The following is a 21,719-nucleotide window of genomic DNA, read 5'->3' on the forward strand; positions in this document are numbered from 1 at the left end:
GGGGTGGAGAGAAAGTAGCATAGAGTACAATGAGTGAGTGGGGGAGGGGATGAAGGTGATAGGTCAGGGAGGAGAGGGTGGAGTCGATAGGTGGAAAAGGTGATAGGCAGGTAGGACAAGTCCGGATAAGTCATGGGGACAGTGCTGAGCTGGAAGTTTAGAACTAGGGTGAGGTGGGGGAAGGGGAAATGAGGAAGCTGTAGGAGTCGGTGGGTTTGTAAAAAATGTCAGTGTCAAGTCGGTCGTCATTAATGGAGATGGAGAGGTCCAGGAAGGGGAGGGAGGTGTCAGAGATGGTCCAGGTAAATTTAAGGTCAGGGTGGAATGTGTTGGTGAACTTGATGAATTGCTCAACCTACTCGCGGGAGCATGAGGTGGTGCCAATGCAGTCATCAATGTAGTGGAGGAAGAGCTGGGGAGTGGTGCTGGTGTAATTACAAAAAATCAACTGCTCTACGTAGCCAACAAAGAGACAGGCATAGCTGGGGCCCATACGTGTGCCCATGGCTATCCCTTTGGTCTGGAGGAAGTGGGAGGATTCAAAGGAGAAATTGTTAAGGGTGAGGACAAGTTCGGCCAAACAAATGAGAGTGTCGGTGGAAGGGTACCGTTGGGGACGTCTGAAGAGGAAAAAACGGAGGGCTTGTAGGCCCTGGTCATGGCGGATGGAGGTGTAGAGGGATTGGATATCCATGGTGAAGATGAGGCATTGGGGGCCGGAGAAACGGAAGTCTTGGAGGAGGTGGAAGGCGTGGGTGGTATCTCGAACGTATGTGGGGAGTTCCTGGACTAGGTGGGTTAGGACAGTGTCGAGGTAGGTAGAGATGGGTTCAGTGGGGCAGGACAATGGGTCGGCCAGGGTGGTCAGGCTTGTGGATCTTGGGAAGGAGGTAGAACCGGGCAGTGCGGGGATCCCGGACTATGAGGTTGGAAGCTGTGGATGGGAGATCTCCTGAGGTAATGAGGTTCGGTATGGTCTGGGAGATTATGGTTTGGTGATGGGGGATGGGGTCATGGTCGAGGGGCCAGTAGGAAGAGGTGTCCTCGAGTTGACGTTTGGCTTCAGCGGTGTAGAGGTCAGTGCGCCAGACTACCACTGCACCCCCTTTATCCGCTGGCTGGATGGTGAGGTTGGGATTGGAGCAGAGGGATTGGAGGGCTGCGCGTTGTGAGGGTGAGAGGTTGGAGTGGGGGAGGGAGGTAGACAGGTTGAGGCGGTTAATGTCCCAGCGGCAGTTGGAAATGAAGAGGTCGAGGGCAGGTAATAGGCCAGCGCAGGGTGTCCTGGTGGATGCAGTGAGTTGGAGGTGGGCGAGGGGGTCCTCGGAAGGTGGGTGGGAGTCCTGATTGTGAAAGTAAGCTTGGAGGCAGAGGCGACCTAAGAATTGTTCGACGTCATGACGTGTATTAAATTCATTGATGCGTGGACGGAGGGGGATGAAGATGAGTCCTTTGCTGAGGACTGATTGTTCGTCCTCAGTGAGGGGGAGGTCTGGGGGGATGGTGAAAACTCGGCAGGGCTGGGAGCTGGGATCTGGTGTGGATGTAGAGCTGGGAGTGGGGGTGGAACCTGTAACTGGAGTGGGTGTGATGGTGGGGGGAATGGGGGTGGAGTCATGAGCAGGGATATTGTTCCCCTCGGGGTTCTGGGGGGTGGGGAGAGTGACAGTGGGGTCTGTGGGGTGCATGTCAGCAGAATGCTGGTGGGGGCAGAAGTGGTGGTGACCACGGCAGTAGGGGTGGCGGAAGTCACTGAGCATGTGGCATCAGCGATGATGTGAAGGGTGGAAGTGATGTCACGTGTGATGCATGAGGAATTGTGAGGGGTGGAAGTGGTTGTGGGAGTGGCCATGATGGGGCAGAAGTGACATCATCAATCAGCATGGGGTTGGCAGCTGCATCAGCCACATGGCTAATGGCGGAATAGATTCCGAGGCCAGTGGAATCTTCTGGAATGTTTGAAGAACGCTGGTTACGGAGGTGGGTAGATAAAAGTTTGTTGTACTTACAGTTTTTGATGTTTGAGATGGAATTGAAATACTGTTTGTTGAGAGTATGAATTCTCCTGAGGATGTAGTACAGAGTGGGTCCTTTGCAATTCTGAGAGAGTGTGGCCCTCAGCTGAGGCAGGGCTGACTGTAGAGAGGTTAGGTACCGGCGCATTGCTGCAATCGTGGAGCAGAGGATCTTGAAGGAGAAGTGTTGCTGGTGTTTTTGAATCTGTAGTCTGTACTGTTTGTCCTGTTCGGGTCCGAACTCTGCTGGTTTAAAGGTGGTTCGGAGTCCATGTGGGATGAGTTGGTTACGGAGGCAGGTACTGAGGAAGCAAATATGGCTGTGGTAGCGAGTTTGTTTCACGAATTGGTTGAAGAGCTTCAGGGCAGAGGAAATGACCAGGGAGTTGCAGTGGGAGAGGGACTCCCTGAGATTCTTGTCAAGAGAGGAGGAAAGAGACCCAGGTATTGTTCTGGGGACTGAGGTTCAAATTTTGCTGTCTGCAAATTGAATTCAATAAACATCTGGAATTAAGAGTATAATGATGGCCGTAAAACCATTGTCTAGCAACTCTCTCATTGCCCCAAGATCTCAGCTGATTGCTCACAGTGGGAGATTTTTAAAAATTTCATTCACAGGATGTGTGCATCGCCGGCCAGGCCAGCATTTATTCACCATCCTCAATTGTCCAGAAGGCCGTTAAACATCAACCACATTGCTATGAGTCTGTAATCACATGTAGGCCAGACCAAGCAAGGATGGCAGATTTTCTTCCTTAATGGAAATTAGTGAACCTAGTGACTGTTTTGCAAATAGCGTAGACACTATGTAAGCATAATAAAATCCAAACTTGCAAAAAATATTTGCAACGGTGGTGTCAGAACCAAGAAATTACAGTTATCATGAAAGATTGAACTGATTAGAAGTTTTTTCTGTGGAGATACAAACTTCAAAGTAATCTGATAGGCATCTTTGTACAAATGGGTTAGAAAGGATCTATGTCAGTTACTTATTAATGTAGTCCTGAAAGGAAAAAGTTCTTTACTCACAGTGGGCAAAATGTGGAACTTCCTACAACAGGATGTGGTTGAGCCAAAGAGCTGATTGTTTCCTTTTGAACCTATGATACATGAGAGAAATGGGAATAGTAAAAATGTGCTGAGAAAATGATGAGGCAGTTAGAATGGGGAAAGAATGATATGGAATATAAACAAGAGTACAAACCAGTTGAGAAAAATTGTCCATTTCCATGCTGTGCATAATGAATACATATGTTGTAATTCTGATGGATACATGTTTATTTTAATTAGGCTAATACCTCCACTAAATAACAACAGACCATGCAATATTATACACAGTTATGGATTTAGGGGCTCAGATACTAAATCCCATTCCTAATGTGGGACTGAATAATACATGGAGGAAAACTCATTCCTTTAAAAAGCCTAAGATGGCAGTTGATGTGGTGAAGTTAGATTCAAATACTCCAGAGCTAAGGAGGGAAAAGGCCAGCCAGTGTTTCCATTACTGATTGCGACATAGTTTGTTTTCTGCTGACAAATATGTGTTTGTGGCCTTTGAGGATGAAAGAATTAGTGCATTAGTTATAGTGGTAACACAGTTACCTTGTGTCAGAAATTGGGCTGAAGTCCCACATGAGAGATGTAAATACCCAGTCCTCTGTAAAACTTGCTGAGGAAGTGCTGCTTTGATGAAGGTGCTTTTTTTTTGGATAAAATGTTAAACCAAGGTTCTGTCCTCCCAAAAAGAGCTTGCACTATTATTTGAAGGAGAGTAGCTGTGTTATGCTGGTGTTCTGAAAAATCTATAACCCCCTATGAATATCAGTAACATAGATTAGATTGTCATTATCACATTGTTGTTTGTGAAATGTTGCAGTGTGAAAATTGGCAGCTGTGTTTTTTTTACTTTACAGCTGTAACTACACATTAATTGATTGTGAAATGCTTTGGGAGTTGAGAAAGATTCTATATAAAAGTATGCCTACTCTTCAGAAATTGAGAAATGAACAGGGATCAGGCTTGGTTTTGATCCTTTCTCCTGTTGCAGAATCAAACCAAGATGTAGTAGGAACCATGCCTGTCAAGACATTAGGTGGGGATAGTGAGGTTTCTCACAAAGCAGTGGGCACTTCAGCACCCTATTGCTGGCTCCAGTATTATTAGTCAGTATTATTAGACAGTATCAACTCTACCAGCCTGAAGCAGTGAGGAGATACCAAGCTGAGACAAGGCTTATGCCTGAAACTTCAGATGCTGTTTGGCCTGTTGTTTTTTTCCGGCATCACATTCTCAAATGAGACGATAGTGTACCTGTGAGTTGACACCAGAAATAAACTTGATACATTTGGGCCATTCCTTGCCGAGTTATGCCCAACTATGGGTATTGAACTTTCTGTTACTCTCACTGATTGCCTCTGTTCTCTGCTCTACATAAACGAAGACATAGCTAAGGTGACTCAATGTGGCACTGTGTTACATTGCAAGAATATGAAGGACTGTGCTCCAGGCTGATAGTTATTATCTAGACTCACAGATGAAGGAGGACTTTATGGGAAAATTACAGGGGAATGACAGTATATGCAGGGCTGTGATCCACAAGAACGAGTGCCTTCTGGATAGGAACAGAGAACGTTGCAGAATTGAGCTAAGGGCTGAAGCCATCAACAATTCTGGTTTAAATAATTAAAATTAATCAAGCAACATGTTTTCTCATATTTTTATTTTCAAATTATCACACTGTTACATAGTGTCATATAATGAAACAGTATTAACAATAAATCAGATAGAGAAACTTAGACCACATTAACCATTAACTTTCATATAGGAGAGCTCTATTTTGACACATCACTGTGTATTGTTGGATATGTCTGCAAGAAGGTCAAAATCTAGGCAAGCCTGCAAGGACATAAGCAACTCATACTTCATCTTGCTGGAACATATTAATCTTCCTTTTTTTTTGGTGCTCCGTAGCTGTTCAAGAAATGATTGGAATGTGAAAAAAATTCCATTAACTAGCTTTAATTTATTGTTAAAAGTTGAAGAAGAACTAATCCTTATACATCAAACTACATTACTTTCTAGCTGCAATTTTGTTTTGTAAAGTTCAAAACTGCAAAAAGACTTAATCTGGTTGCAGTTAAATCCCTTTAGAATTATTTTCAGTTACTATGGAAAAGAAAAATGAAATGTTGAAATGGAAGAGATTTCATAAGGGAAAGAACCGCATGAATTAGCAAGCTTACTTTGTTGCACAATTAGTGTCAGAAGGGTAAGGACACACAAATACTGAAGTTTTATGATTTACAAAGGTTTAATCTTGAACTAAAATTCACTATTTTAACTAGTGTGTATTGGATTGGCATCAGTAATGAAAAGAGAATGCATTTCCATTGTATGACACAGTATTAATATTGGAGTATAAGAACTGGAAATTCTTTCTGTAACTGTACAAGGTGCTGGTGAGATCACATCTGGAGTACTGTGAGCAGCTTTGGTCCCCTTATTTAAGAAAAGATATCATTTTATTGGAGGCAGTTCAGAGAAGATTCACTCGGATGATGCCCCGTACAGTGGGATTGTCTTATGAGCGAAGATTAAACAGTTTGGGTTTCTATTCACTGGCGTTTAAAAGGATGAAAAGTGATCTCATTGAGACATAAAGGATTCTTTAGGGGTTTCCCCTCATAGCACAGTCTAGGACCAGAGAGCATTGTCTCAGAATAAGGGGGCACCAATTTATGACTGAGATGAAAAATAATTGCTTCTCGGAGGCTTGAGTGTCCTTGACACAGAGAGCTGGGGGAGGGGAGGCGTGCAGAGTCCTTCTGTATATTTAAGACTGAGATAAGTTCTTGATCAGTCGGGGAATAAAGGGTTATGGAGAAAGGGCAGGAAAATCGATGTAAGGAATGTCTGATCAGCCATTATCTTACTGAATGGTGGAGCAGGTGTGAAGGGCCAAAGTTCCTACTCCTGCTCCTATTTCTCAGGTTCTTGTAATTTCTATATTTTCCACTATTGAGAACACTTTGAATAAGCATGTTGAAAGAATAAACAATGATTGCTTAGATAAATTAAACATTTGGTTGAAAGAGCAAATTAAGTAAGTCCTGGTTAGCTCAAGAACATCTCATCTCCCAGAGCTACTCAGTTGTTATTACATGTACATCAAATGTATTAATCATTATTCATCAGCAAATTAATGTTTATAATGTGGCTATTAGGAAGATGTTTAAATATCTTTCGTTAGATTAAATTATATTCAATTGAAAGCCTCTCCATTTTTTTTCCCCAAATGATCATTTTCTCCACTCAATGGTGATATAATCAACGTATGGGGCTGATTCCTGTGTACTTAATGAACAGAAGATGTAACCTTTGATTCAGCCAAGTATGATGAAATTATTAATTTTTTCCCTCCATCTTCTGTTTGACCTTCTGACTTGGCCATATGATGAACAGAATAATGGATGAACTTGTAGGAAGTCTATCTGCATCCATTCCTATTCCGGAAACATATCGCAATACCTGCTAAGGTTAGCATGTGAGCAGAATCCAGTGCATTCCTCTTCACTGGTCTAGGGAAATACTTAGCTTCTATTTGGAGCTTCTTTTTCTGCCAGAATTGAGAGTGAAAACACAAATGTGTAAAGTACTGCAGTTGTAAAATCCACTTCAAAATTATTCGGCAGTGCATAATTTAATTACTCACTCTATTATTGGCATCTTGGGTAATCATCCATAAAAGCAGGGTAATGTATTTGTTTAGTGAACTAATACAAGTTCTATCAGTGAAATATAATGAAAATGGATTCTTTAATGAAATAGTTACATTTAAACAAAAAATATGGTTTTGAAAATTTATTTGTGTACAACTTTCCAGAATTTAGCTAGTATTGTCGACCTATAAATAATGTCATAATGTGCAATGAATTGAACAAACTGGGAGCACAATGTTGTGAAATCACAAAGATAATGCATCTCATTATCTACTCTTAGCTTTGGAATTAGCAAAACAAGAAAAAAAATCAAAAATATCTGTTTAAAGCAGTTTTCAACCTCTGTATTATAAATCAATTAAGAATTATCATAAAATCACATAGCACAGAAGGTTATTTGACCCACCATCTCTGTGCCAGGCTCTGAAAGAGCTATTCAATTAGCCTTCGTCCTTTTACTTTCTCGATAACCCTGCATTGTTTCCCCTGGCACACAATTATTTAGTTCCCTTAGAAATCTGCAATAATAAATACACTTCTTTCACTCTTTTGGAGTGAGCACTCCAAAATAATTCTAATTTTCTCTCTAAATCCTAGATGTGAGAAGTTAGACGTTAGATTATTTTGCATTTTAATGCTTCTCCTGCAGCAATTCATGATTGCCTTGATAATTCATTAACAACCATAAACAAGTGTCATCTCAGAACTAACTAAACAAAACCATGACAGGATCAGAATGAGCACAGCCTCAGTGGTGTGTGTCACATCTGTCCATTAAGTTTACCACAGCCTTCAAAATTCTGTCAGATTCCACGTGTACTTTAGTTTTGTGCATCTGTAACTCAGCTGAATCTAGATGGAGAGATGAAGGCAGGGTCGTTCACTTTTGAGCTGCATGCTGATTGGTTGCTTAGCTGCTCACACTGTACTTAGAAACCCCATAGATGTAATAAGATTGCTGCTTTGCTGAATTGTTTTTAATAGTTTTTGCAATATGTTGAACATGAGGTAGTGTTTCAAGATGAGCATTACCAATACAAATTTAGCTGCATAAGGACAGCATTGAGATATTCTATAGATGTGAACTGCACTTATTCCTCTTCAGCTAGCTACACATACCATTTTATGTGACTACCTTGATTATTATTTATCTTTTACACCACTAAATGAGAAGAGGTATTAAGAACATCCAAAATGCATATCAATCTGTGATTAAAGAATTGCAGTGCAAAATTAATTAGAGCAAACCAGTAATAACAATTGGCTTGTTACTGTTTGGTGAGCACAGCAGTTCATCTATAAATATGACTCCTTATTATTTTTGGATGTTAATTTCTAAAATTACCAAAGGCCCAGATTTTGTGGTAGTAATTATGGTGAAACTGATAGTATCCAACATTGATACTCTTCACAAACTGCAATAATTTCTGTTGTCTGTATGTATACTTTTCATTATGGAAACCTAAACATTGCTGTCAATGATTCTATGCTTTTCCAATTAGTATGCTGTTGAGTTCCATGGATGTGCAATCAATCAAAAATCACTAAATAGATAAAGATGTTGCCCCTTTTTTGTTATGATTCACTCTTTGAATGTTGGTGTCACAGGCCCATTTATTGCCAATCCCTAGTCACCCTTGAGAAAGTGGTGGTGAACTGCCTTCTTGAACTGCTGCATTCCACAAGTTGTAGGTAGATTGATAATGCCCTAAGGGAGAAAATTCCAAGATTTTAACCTTGTGACAATAAGGGAATGGTGACATATTTCCAGTTCAGGATGCTGAGCAGCTTGGAGGGAAACTTGCAGATGGTGGTGTGGTCCTGTACCTATTGTACCTGTCCTTCTAGATGAAAGTGGTCAAGGGGTTGGAAGGTACTCTCAAAGGATCTTTGAATTTCGGCAGTGCACCTTGTAGATAATACAGACTGCTGCCACTGAGCATCAGTGGCGGAGGGAATGGATGTTTATACATAAGGTGCCTATAAAACTGCTTGCTTTGTCCTGAACAGTGGCAATCTTCTTGAGTGTCGTTGGAGCTGTGCTCATCCAGACAAGTGGGAAATATACAATTACGTTCCTGACTTGTACCTTGTAGATATCCTGGTGGATATACTTTGAGGAGTCAGCAGGAGATTTAGTCACTGCAGTATTCCTTGCCTCTGAACTGTTCTTGTAGCCACTGAGTTTGTGTCATGAGTCCAGTTGAGTTTCTGGTTGATGGTAACCCCAGAATGTTGATAGTAAGGGATTCAGTGATGGTAACACTATTGAATGTTAAGGGGTTGTGTTTTAATTGTCTCTATTGGAGATGGCCATTGCCTGGAATTTGTGTGGTGCAAATGTTACTTGTCATGTGTCATTAATTTGGATTAAAAATTAGATTTATAAAGGTTACAGCTTATTGAATGTAGTGTAACTGAGTTTGTAATGGCATACTAAATTCACAATTCTTATTAATAGCATCATTCGCCCTGAAAACTAATTTGATGTTTGTTGAATATAATAGTTTTTCACATTTTCAAAAGTCTGTTTATGTTATTCCAGCTTCGACTCTAATCCCATGTGCATATTCCCATAAAATTTAATTGAAAGTGAAGTATAAAGAAATTTTATTTGTTGTCTGTGGAGATTCTTCAATTTTATTACTCAAGCCACTTCATCTGCATGATGACATCACTGCCATTGGACACCCCTTCACTTTGTGCCAGATTCAGATTTAGAAAAAGGAAACACTCCAAAAGGTTTATTAGATCTCTGTGAAAGGCTTTCTTCAAGGTCAGTGATGAGAGTTGTTACTATATCACTGATCGCAAAATTCAGACCAAGGTCATGTGAGTAGATGATGATAGGTATCAGTGCCCAGCTATTTTATTTCACATATAAATAGTTTTTGTGTAAAACAAGGTTGGGCCAAATATTTTGATGCAAACTTCTGGAAATACAATTCATGATGTTCTTACTGGCTTAGAGAAATGAAAACTGTATTTAGCATGAGAATGAATAAAATTTGTTAAATGATATTGAATACAATTAAATATAACAGGTTATGATCTTTTGGTTTCTGACCTCATCTATACACAACAATGTATATTACAATTCGCTTGACTGCATCATTCACACTGTGTGGCAGGATAATGGCCAGAATGATCATTCTGGTGCAAAGATGGAGTCCTCTCTTAAGCATTATAAAGACTGAATTTAAATCATCTTAAATGGCTTGTTTTGATACACAAAATTTATTTTCACTGTCAGTAATGCTGTAACCTCAGAAACAATGTTCTTAAGTATGTGTCCTCATTAGAAACTGCTCAAGGAAAATCATTTTTCTATTTCATGCCCTGTGACAGTTTAAGCCTCCCAGGTCAGGTAATGATATAGATAAGATGTAGTGCAGTGCATCATGGTCTTGATGATGTTCATCAACTATCTTATGAAAACAGCCTTTAACCACACTACCAAAACACTGTAATTATCCATACGCTCTTTATTTATGAAGTCTTTGTGCAAGACTACTTAATTAGTAGCAGTTACTGCTGAATTAAAGTCATTTTCTAATTTAGGCAATGTTCAATCTATCCAAAATTAAATGGGATCTGTCCAAAATGATTTCAATTTTGATGGAGAAATATCCTGGCATTACTGCTCTTAAGATATGATTGTTACCATTGCTGGTTGCAATTTTATGGAGACACTTGTCAAAGTGTACTAATCTTTCCAGCTAAGTGATACAAACATGTCATATTAACTTAAACCTTCCAAGGTATAAACAAAGATTCACATAATACCATGTATTGTGCCATTATCCAGTAAAACAGTTACATTGTCAATATCTTTCTTTTAGCCACGTAGCAAATTTTCATTTTGTATTCTTTATCTTCATAACCAAATGATGTCAGAGAATATACAATAGTGGAAATAGATGGATAACAGTAAGTTATAAGATGTCAAAATAATTGTGGGTTAAATGATGTTTCTAGACAATTTAATACAAATTCTGACAGTTTAGTTCATCATTGATTGCATAAATACCTGTATGTGTGTGTACGCGCATACCAATTTTAAACAGCTATTTTGATCTAGCAGTAACATATATCAGTACAAAATTCAGTGACAAGGTGCATCAGGTATACACACAACATTCACTTCATAAAAAAAACATAGCATACAACAAATAATTACAACAAAGTATAAAGAAATTCCATACCTAATATATTTTAAAAGTTTTGTGTGTATTTTGGACCAATTTTATGGATATTTATTTACATTGCTGTAAACACTATCAGCAGTACATCGATATTAATGTTCTGTCAACTTCAAGTATAGTCGCAGGTTCTGCAGCAAGAAGGGAACATTCCAATATAAGATGCAAAAAAAAGGATTTGTGTGACACATTACAAAGGGCATCCTTATTATTCTCTCCACCACTTTGTAAAAAGATTGTAAACACACCCAAAATAGGTAATGCCAATAATATTTTACAAGCTTATTGAAAATCCAGGCCTGGATTCCAGGCTATTTAGGTAAACATATTGTTCATTTCATATTTTACGTGTTGCGACCTGTCAGATGCAGGAAAGTTTAGGTGGTAAAATTGGAATGAAGTAAATGGTGGAGTGGAATAGTCGGTGTGTGTAGCGTTAGTAATGGGGGGAACAATGTAGTAGCTGGCAAGGGATGGAGGGCAAAATGGCCTGGGAGAAGAGCACAAGCAGGAATAATATGTAGTTGTGGAGCTGCTAGAAAAGTCGGGTGACCTCCTTGATAAAGGCCAGGGGTTAATGAAATATGTGCTAAGTGTGGAGGGAGAGGATGGGCATGTGGAACAGACTGTGAGTGTGGTTGCATGAATACTCCTGCAGACACTGCAGCTGCATTGGCAGCGTGATGTTGGAGCACAGTGTGATGAATTGTTGTAATTGATGCAGTCGTCACTGATTGTTGACGAGGGACTGGTTGTTGCATGGGAATTGCTGCAATGGGTGAAGATGTCTTCACTTTGCTGACTAGCTTCTGCTGTTCTATGTGCTGTTGAGCTTGAATCTGCAGTTGCTTGTATTTCTCAATTTCCTCTGGTGTGAATGATATTGTTTGAGAGAGTGGAGAGAAAGTTTTGTGCGTTTGTTCATTACTTTCATTTTGATTGTAAATTGTCCCTGGTGCTCCATTCTGCAGAGCTTGCTGGGTGTTGCAGGGTGGAATATTTGAATTATCTTGAAGCCATGATGCTCCTTTTGCGTGTGTCTCAGGTGCAGTTTCATAATGACAGAGAAATACCTCATTTCGAGATGGCTTGATGTCTTTGTTATCGCCATACAAATCTGTCTGTTTCTGATGAATTACATCTCTCTGTGATAGAGTCTTCATAGTCGGTACCTTTTCACTCTGTGCCAACACAGTGCCATCATTTAGGACAAATGAAAGCCTGGGAAGCAAAATATTCTCTGAAGGATCTTTGTGATTAATCCACATTTCTGAAAAACTGTGTTTTGTGTGCTCATCAAATTCATGTCTGTCATGTGTCATTTTAGATGCTTCTGCATCTGTAAAATGGTTGTTTATCTTTGAATGGTAATCTTCTGCAAGTGTTCCTGTTGACAGCTTGAATACTGAACTGTAGCTTTCTTCTGCCTTCTGTACAGCAGGGTGAGAGATATTTATCATATTTGTATCTTGCCTTGGAGTATTTGGTGGAGAATTTTCACAGAGATTTTCTTGACATGATGAATCGCAAGCCTGCAACTCATCAGCTGACAAACATTTACTCTTTTCTCTTCCTGATATTTTGCTCTTTACGTTATGCCTGGCTTTACGTTGCTTCTTTCGTCGGTGAGATTGCTCTCTCTGACTATATCTACAATCTGAGTTAGAACTACTCACTTGGCTCAAGTGGCTGCCTGATGAATTTGGGATTTGTTTGTGATCTCCATCTGAAGATGAAGGAAGTCTATGTCTGCTGCGTTTGTGATCAACAATGACAGGCTTGCCATTCAGAGAGTCATACCTTCTCTTCACTGAAAGGTTCTGGCAAGAATGTCTTTCTTCACTTTGTTGATCTGAATACTCAATGTCTGAAAAAGAATTGTAGCCATTGCTTCTTATTCTTTGCTTACTTGTACAAGACCACATGGTACATGATGAATGGCAGTCTCTTAAAGAATCCCCAGACTCCCCAGACAACAAACACAGCTTGTGTTGTTTGCAACCAATTCTTTCACTGCCTGTAAGAAAATCACCATCTTCTCCATATCCCTCACTACCCTCTCTTTTCTCTCTCAATTCTTTATTCGTATTGCATATTCTGTTATTACATTTACTTTGCCAAGTGTCTCTTTTTACATTATTGTAATCAATTATTTTCTGAGTTTTACTCAGTTTTTCTGAGACTGCATTATTTTGATCACATTTTATTTCAAATTGTTCCAGGTGTACTTCTGAATATTCTTTTTGTTGTTCTTGTCTGTATTTGCATTCCACCATGTCTGTAGTATTCTCCTGTTTAAACAGCTCATCTGCCCTCTCACTTGCCTCCTGTTTTGACTCCACCGACAGTTTTCTCCTTTTCACTTTTTTAGTGATGCAGTTATGCTCTCTCTCTTTTCTGTTGTTATAACTTTCTTTTTCAGTCTCTTTTTCCCGTTGCTTCCGCTTTAAACGCCTGTAAGACTTCTTGTGCTTTTTCCATCTTTTACGTTTGCAATAGGGTGTAATTTCTTTAACTGGTTCCTCCTGGTCAGTTCCATCATAGTAGATGTTTAATCCAACCACTTGTTTGTCACAAATGTTCAGTGTCTTTTCAAGATCATTGACAGCACCTTGTACATTGAGGCTAGAGCCAACTGGTTTCATTTCAGAAAATCCACTTAAAAAATTCGTTTTGGCAGGTCTGCTTAATTCTTTTGATGAGGTTTGGGATGTCTTTAAATAATTTACTTTGGATTTACTCTCGTCCAGATAGCTTTTAGTTCGGGATGACTTAAAGTCAAAATATAGAGGGTTGCAGCAAAAAGATATGGAAGGCTCAGTGTTAGTAAAATTCAACATCTCTGAAGGCCACTGAAGGACAGTTGACTCATCCTTGCTGACAACAGGAAAGAAAGGTTCATCTGGTCTTCTACATACACAAGGATTGTTTTGTGTGTCGGCACTTTCTGTCTCTAAATGTAGAGAGCAACAATTCTCAGTCAAACCATGAAGGAATTCTTCAGTGACATCACCATTTTGTGTTAACTCTTTAGCTGTTTTAGATGTTTCATCTTCCACTGGTGAACTTAATACTTCATTACGTAACGTATCAATTCCATTTCTGTTCTCATTAGGATCAAAACACACTGTAGTGTCATTTTCTGAAGTTTTTTCATCCTTAGTTACAACCTTGTAGAGTGTATCTTGTTTATCTACTGGCACAGAAGCGCAGAAGGGAAACTTTGGCTTATTCTTACATTGAACTTGAGACACGCAGGAAGTTAAACAGCTTTCTGCTGTACTGTTGTGTTCTTTCATTATCAAATCCTGCACCCCTTCTTTAATCAAGGACGTTGCACTGGTGCAGAAATTGCTTCCCAGTTGGTGCTTACTGCTTTCTGGCTTTACTTCAAAATCTGCAACTGTTTCTATGCTGGAATTTGTTTGCGTACTGTAGGCATTCCAGTTGATTTTGCGTTTGAGGCTTGTATTCATTTTGTTTGATCCTTCTTCAGTGCTGTCACAGAAAACTGCTGCCGATGATTCCAATTTGACAGGAGTTTTCTTGGGAAAGGAAAAGGAGAATCCTATTTTTTGTCCACAGGTTTGTTTTCCCAGTAAACAATGTTCAGCCTTACAGATGTCAGATGTATTGCTTACAGAAAGTTTATTCTCTTCTCTATTAATATCTTCTGTGCTGTTTGCCATGCCAGTTTCTGGATCTGCTGATTTACTGTCTGCTCTTCCACCATTCGGGCTGCCAAGCTGCTGATTTGTCCCTGAAGCATTTTTAACAGCAACAGTTGTGGACTTGAACATTGGACCACTCCCTGGGGCACTAAAGCACAACAAACAAGACACTCTGAGCAAAACATAGATATACCATTATTGTCAATTCTACCATCAACAGCAAAGAAAGACAAAATAAAATGTGTAGGTAGTTGTATTTCTTTCTAGAAGGACAAGGCTGACAATGCTTGAATTTCTGAAATAACTAACAGCATTAGGTTCTGTGCAGGTTACATAGTTAAGCAGAATTCTAGCTGACAGTTTTTATAATCAGCAACCCATATCAGCAAAATACTGCAGATGCTGGGATTCTGAAGCGGACACACAGAAAGTGTTGGAGAAGCCTGGAGGTCTGGCAGCATCTGTGAAGGGACAGAGATACAGTAAATGTTTTGAGGCTGGTATGACTTTGTTCTGAACCCAACAAAATTAGTTCGGACCTCCTAGTCAAAACGTACGGTGTTGGAAAAGCACAGCTGGTCAGGCAGCATCTGAGGAGAAGGAGAGTCAACATCTCAAACATAAGCTCTTCACCAGGAATGATGGCTGATGAAGAACTTATGCTCAAAACATTGACTCCACTGCTGCCCAGATGCTGCCTGATCGGCTGTGCTTTCCCAGCATCACTTTTTGACTCTGATCTCCAGCATCTGCAGTCCTCACTTTCTCCTCCAGACTACTAGTCCAAAAATGTTAACACTATGTCTCGATCTTGGAGAATTATTGTTTTGCAGAATGATAATTAGTTTAAAAATAACACCTTTTGTACTAAGCACATTAAGGATATATATGTATGGCATCAGTAGAGAATGGCAAGAAGGTAAATAGTAGAAAATATATTAAAATCTGGGTTAAAGAAAGGAAGTGTACAGGTCAGCTTGGTTTGGTTGAAGAATTGGAAGGTATTGCCAAAATAATTATCTCTACATTGTATAATTTTAACATAGATATATCATTAAAGTTCATCAAAGTTTAGAGAATTGAGAAATAACTAATCAAGAAGTTCAGGAAACACCTTCCACAGCAACAGAGATATGGAATTGTTGAACAGAAATATTACATTTGCTTGGATGGATTCCCCAATTACACTTCTGTGTGAAGTTTCCCTTGGGTCCAAACCAGGATAAAAAGACAAGAATTTCAATTGCCGTTCATGTCCAGTGCAAATTGAGTTTCTACAATCTTTTTGTGCAGGTTTGAAAATGATTGTGATGTCCAGAAAATAACACTGCAGATTTAAGTAATCAGCAAAGTAAGTTTTAACTAATTACACATGTTTGCAGACCATTGAGGAGGGTCTTCAAATGCAGTTTTTCTTTTTGGCATTAGGAGGGTAGTAAACATTTTTAAAAGCTATAGGTATTGAAAAATATTACATTTTGCAAACAAATACTGACCAATGTATACCAACTAAATTACCAAAATAGTTTTAAATCACAGAAAACCAGGTTATAGTCCAACAGATTTATTTGGAAGCACTAGCTTTTGGAGCGCTGCTCCTTCATCAACCACTTGATGAAGGAGCAGCATTCCAAAAGCTAGTGCTTCCAAATAAACCTGTTGGACGATAACCTGCTGTTGTGTGATTTTTAATTTTGTACACCCTAGTCCTACACTGGCACCTCCAAATCACAAATACTTTTAGCTTTTAAAGTTATTTTTGTTTTTCACAATAATCCTAGATGTTTGGCGGGCCACTCTGAGGGAGATTTAAAAAAAAGCTTACTTTTGTGAAATAAACATTTTCAGCTGTAATACTAAAGTGTAACAGTTTACTGTTAAACATATCGAGGATTTTTTTTTTTACCAATGCAATAAACAGTAATATTCTATAGTGTGACCTGCTGCTGGTTGAATGAAGGTCTTATGTTTGTGATGATGTAAAGAGTTTTGAGTTTGAACCCAAACCACAAATTCACTTCTGAAAACAAGGTCAATTTCAAATGTAATTAGTGTGCATAGCAGAAATTTTACATTGGTATGCAAATGATTAATAATAAATGGATATTTAAATTAGAATATTTTGGGTTTCGAGAAAACCTTTCGCAAAAGGAATCTTCCCATTTATTATATATCTAGCTCATAACTAAGGCAGATATTCTTCTGTTGTACAAGTGGCATTGGACCTGGAATATGATCATACCTAGAGCAAATGTTGAGGATTATCCTGACAATAACCACTGATTTATGATCTGCATAGATATATGGCACAGATACAGGCCTAATTAGCTCATGCTGGTGTTTATGCTCTACTCAAGCTTCTGCTTATCAATCCATTTCCAAACTTATCATGGTAAACTTCGATTCCCATCTCACTCGTTTTCTAATTTCTTTTTAAATGCAACTATGTTCAACAAGTCTCTGTGGTAGTGAGTTCTACATTTCTCACTATTCTTTACACAAAGAAGTTCCTTCTAAATTATCAATTGGATTTAGAGTTAAACAGCATGGAAATGGACCCTTCAATCCAACTCTTCCATGCTGACCAGATGTCTCAAAAAACCTGTTGGACTATAACCTGCTGTTGTGTGATTTTTGCATTTGCCAGCACCTGGCCCATATCCCTCCAAACCCTTCCTACTCCTATACCCATCCAGATGCCTTTTAAATGTTGTAATTGCACCAGCCTCCACCACTTTCTCTGGCAGCTCATTCCATACACATACCACCCTCTTTAGGTCCCTTTTAAGTATTTCCCTCCTCACCTTAAACCTATGCCCTCTAGTTTCAGACTCCCCCAACCAGCTAAAGGATCTTGGCTATTCACATTATCCATGCCCCTCATTTCTTGGTGATTAATGTATTTTGATAGTCTTTAGTTATACAAGGAAGAGCTGACCAAAACGTCAACTCTCCTGCTCCTTGGATGCTGCCTGTCCTGCTGTGCTTTTCCAGCACCACACTCTCAACTCTAATCTTCAGCATCTGCAGACCTCACTTTCGTTTAGTTATACAGTTGCCCACCAGAGGAAACATTCTCCCTGTATTCAATTCATTAAAGTCTTTCAATTTTTAAGGACCTCTATTGGATCACCTTTCAGCCTTTTTTTCAAGAGAAAAGAGACCCTATCTGTCACTCCTTTATTAATAATGTAAATCCACACGTTTCTGATGAGATCTTTGTAAGTTTCGACATCTTCAATGCCTCCAAGTCACTTTTAGGATAAAATGGCCACAATTGTAAACATTACTTCGAGTTTAGTCAGACTAAGGTTTAATACAGGTTTTGCATAACTTACCTACTTTTGAATTTCATACCTTTTAAATGATATAGCCTAGTGCTTGATTTTTTTTTTAATGGACTTGCTAAACTATGCTGCAATGATTAGTGACTATCCATTGGCACTTCAAAATCTGTTTGTTCCTTCATCTCACCTGGACTTGCCCCATCATATACAATCACAAGTGACCTCTCTATTATTTTAGGAATATATATTTATTGGTATCAGTTAAAGCAAAATCAATACTGTTTGATGATTAGAATTGATACTTCCCTATGTCCCATATGTTTTTCCTTGAGCTCTGCTAGTTTACTTTGATTGCATTAAGCTTTGGGAAACACTGTGATCCTATTTTGTATATGTTAATATATATTATCTGGAACCATCAGAGAATTGAACAAGTTTAAATTGTTCAAGAGTTTAAATTTTTCATGAGATTTAAAACAAAAACATTTAAATTTGTCATGAGGTTCCCTTTAAGGAGGTTGCATCCTTCCTCTAAGCCAGAAGGTCTAGATAGAAGTCATATTACAGGGCTTAATGGTCAATTCATAACATGGCAAAGCAACTTGAGTATCAACCTGTAAATCCTTCTAACAAACTCTTCTTCATTGTCAAGCATTAGAAAGAAATTGGGACCTCTTCCATTTGTTACTCATAACTCTGAACTACAACATTGCCATTGTACATCAAACTCTGCCATTGTACATCAAACTCTGCCATTGTACATCAAACTCCTGAGGACCTCTGGTAGCTGGATTGCTGGTGTGGATCAGATTTGTGCCATAGGGTTGATCCCAATTCTGGTTGGGATCAATTTGGGACTTACTGGTTTCTTGCCCTGTCTACAATGCAGTGGATCAGACCTATCATTGGTCTCAAGAAAAAAAAGAGGCTCCTTTTTGTGCATCTATGCTAGGAAAGGTGTCATTTCATGTAGAGTAAAGTACTTTTGAGCATCAGTTAGCTCAGTTTGCTGGTTGGCTGGTTGGTGATGCCAACACCATGGGCTCAATTCCCAAACCCAACTGAGATTACCAAGAAGGTTCCAGCAAGTCGCGATGTGTGCTTAGCCTTGGGTTAAACCATCATCATTTGGCTTTCTCTAATGAGCAAGCCTCATATGGTCTAGTCGGACTATGACAGCTTTATTTATTTACTCACCACACAACTTGCTTTCTGAGTTCAGCTAGCTCATGTAAACGTTTGAGAGCCTTCTCCTGTTTCTTTTCATCTTTTCTTGACTTGGAAGCCACATTCCGGGCAAACTCCCTCTGCTTCAGTTCTTTAAGTCTCTGAAAAATAGAACAGTCATAAATTTAAATTACAAGGCTTCTAACCTTAATCATACTGTATTATGAATCCACTTTCTTTCTGTAATAGCTGTATTTGGCAGATTTAGTGAGGGTGACACAGTGGATCAGTGACTGACCTTCCATCTATTTACAAATCCAACTCAGATTGGTAGGATCTGTCTTCTGGTTACCAATAACTGTATGAAATGAGTCTGAGGAAGTTGGCATTCTATAGGCAGGGCTGAGAACATCAAACCAAATGGAATGGGTGAAAATACAGATGAGAATCGTTGACAGATTTCTAAGAGAAGCTGGTGTAGGAAATAGGAAAGAATGTAGCAGTTTGTTCCTCTATTTTGAAGTTATGATGAGATACCTTACTGGAACTGAAAGAGGAAACTTTAAAGTTCATTTCGTTAGACCTGTGATCTACTTGACCTGAGGGTGCTTGATGTTGACCATCTTGTTCATGAGCACTAATATCCTTTACTATGAACATACAAGTTCACAAAAAAAGCGGCACTAATTTCATTGCACGCACATGCAATGAGTTGATGACTAAGTATTAGTTTTAAAATATTTTGGGGTATTGCATACTGTTTGTGCATTATTTGACAGTGGAATGTTAGCCATGTAAAGACCTCTTATTTTACAGGATTCCAGCCAATGGTTATTGAGCAGTCCTCTGGGTCTTCATAATATAAGTGGGATGACCTTTCTGAGGCTGAGGGGTTACAGAATGGCAAAAATGCAGGTCTGTGAATCAGTTGGGTTAAATCTACCAGTTCTTGCAAAATAACTGTCATTGCATTAAACACTTTTGGTGTAGCGGGGTGGCACGGTGGCTCAGTGGTTAGCACTGCTACCTCACAGCACCAGGGACCTGGGTTCGATTCCCATCACAAGCAACTGTCTATGTGGAGGTTGCACATTCTCCCTGTGTCTGCATGGGTTTCTTCTGGGTGCTCCAGTTTCCTCCCACAGTCCAAAGGTGTGCAGGTCAGGCGAATTAGTCATGCGAAATTGCCCATAGTGTTAGGTGCATTAGTCAGGGATAAATATGGGGAACAGGTCTGGGTGGGTTACTCTTTAGAGGTTTGGTGTGGATTAGTTGGGCCGAAGGGCCTGTTTCCACGTCCGAGGTAATCTAATTGTGTTTTCTTTTTCTTATGGAACAGCAGGGTAGTGGGTGGATATTTTGTGTTACTAGTATTACCTAGCATTACCCCATGTAAAGAAAAAGCTTAAATTTAAATTTAACTTGTATATAAACCAAATGCAAGCTAACATTGGAAATTTTTGATATTGACAATACCAATTAAATTCAGGCTGCAAACTATTTGCCAGAATCTACCAATATAACCAAAACAAAGTAGAAGGTAGGCTTGCAGGTTAATGATGGGGTGGATTGTTACTGGAAGGGATAGAATGTGTGAATGTCATATTGCATTAAGGAAGCATAAAAGTACGTGGAAATTGGTAATAGAACAAGCAAAAAGGTTTGATATCTTAATGCACAAAGTTTTCAGAATAAGGAAGAAAAACCTGATGGCACAAATTGAGGGAAATGAATAAGATTTCTAGACATTACGGAAACATGGTTACAAGGACGTCAAGACTAGGACCTTAATCTTTAGGGATGTTTGACCTTTCAGAAAAACTGGAGGAATGGAAAAGATGGTAAGGTAGCACTGTTAATAAGCGATTAGATTAGGACAATTGTGAGGGATGACCTAGGTTCAGATGATGCAGGATCCATTTGGTTGAGGTAAAAAACTAGCAAGGGAAAGCAGATATTGGTAAGAGAATTGTACAGACCCCCAAACAGTAATCATTCTGCAGGAAAAACTATAAATCAACAAATAGTAGGAGCATGTAAAAAGAATTGAGCAATAGTTAATCTTCATGATTTCTAGGTTCATAAAATTGGAAAGCACAGCTACGACAACAAATTCATGGACTGCATAGGGATAGATTTCTCGAGCGATATGCCATGAACCAACCAGGAAACAGGCTATCCTCAAATAAGGCAGACGTAATAGAATAATATTGGAGTAAAAGATCTGTTAGGAAGTAGTGATCAGTCCCAGAGTGAGAAACTTTGTTTGAAAACAATCATGTTTAACCTCAATAAAGGGAATTTCAAAGAAATAAGGATAGAGTTAGCTAAAGTGAATTAGACAGATAGATTAGCAGGTGGATAGTAAACAAAATGTTTTTTTGAGGTAATTGATGACTTTCAGCAAAAATACTCACCAGTAAGGAGGAAAGATCCTAACAGAGGGATAAACCCACCATGGCTAACCAAAGAAGTTAAGGAGAATATTTAGTAGACCAAAAAAAAAGAGGAGGCAAAAGTCAGTGATAGGCCCGAATTCAGAATCCAGAAAAGGAGAATTAAAAAGCTAATAAAGAGAAAAAAAATAGACTACAAGGGCAGCCTAGTGACGGAATGTAAAAACTGAGAGTAAGATCTTCTTTAAATATATAAAAAG

General features: G+C 39.1%; 1 protein-coding gene across 1 annotated transcript in view; it reads right to left on the reverse strand.

Annotated features, from left to right (window-relative positions):
• Positions 1 to 4,777: 4,777 nt before the first annotated feature.
• znf804a (zinc finger protein 804A) overlaps positions 4,778 to 21,719 on the reverse strand; it is a 352,338-nt gene continuing 335,396 nt past the window's right edge. Inside the window, exons 3-4 of the mRNA XM_072579053.1 lie at positions 19,094 to 19,224; positions 4,778 to 14,757 (exon numbers count right to left, since the gene is read on the reverse strand). Of these exons, the coding sequence (XP_072435154.1) occupies positions 11,316 to 14,757; positions 19,094 to 19,224 (3,573 nt within the window). The 3' untranslated portion in view covers positions 4,778 to 11,315. The remainder of the gene's footprint in view (positions 14,758 to 19,093; positions 19,225 to 21,719) is intronic.

Source organism: Chiloscyllium punctatum, chromosome 10, assembly GCF_047496795.1.
Source record: "Chiloscyllium punctatum isolate Juve2018m chromosome 10, sChiPun1.3, whole genome shotgun sequence".
Taxonomy (NCBI): Eukaryota; Metazoa; Chordata; class Chondrichthyes; order Orectolobiformes; family Hemiscylliidae; genus Chiloscyllium; species Chiloscyllium punctatum.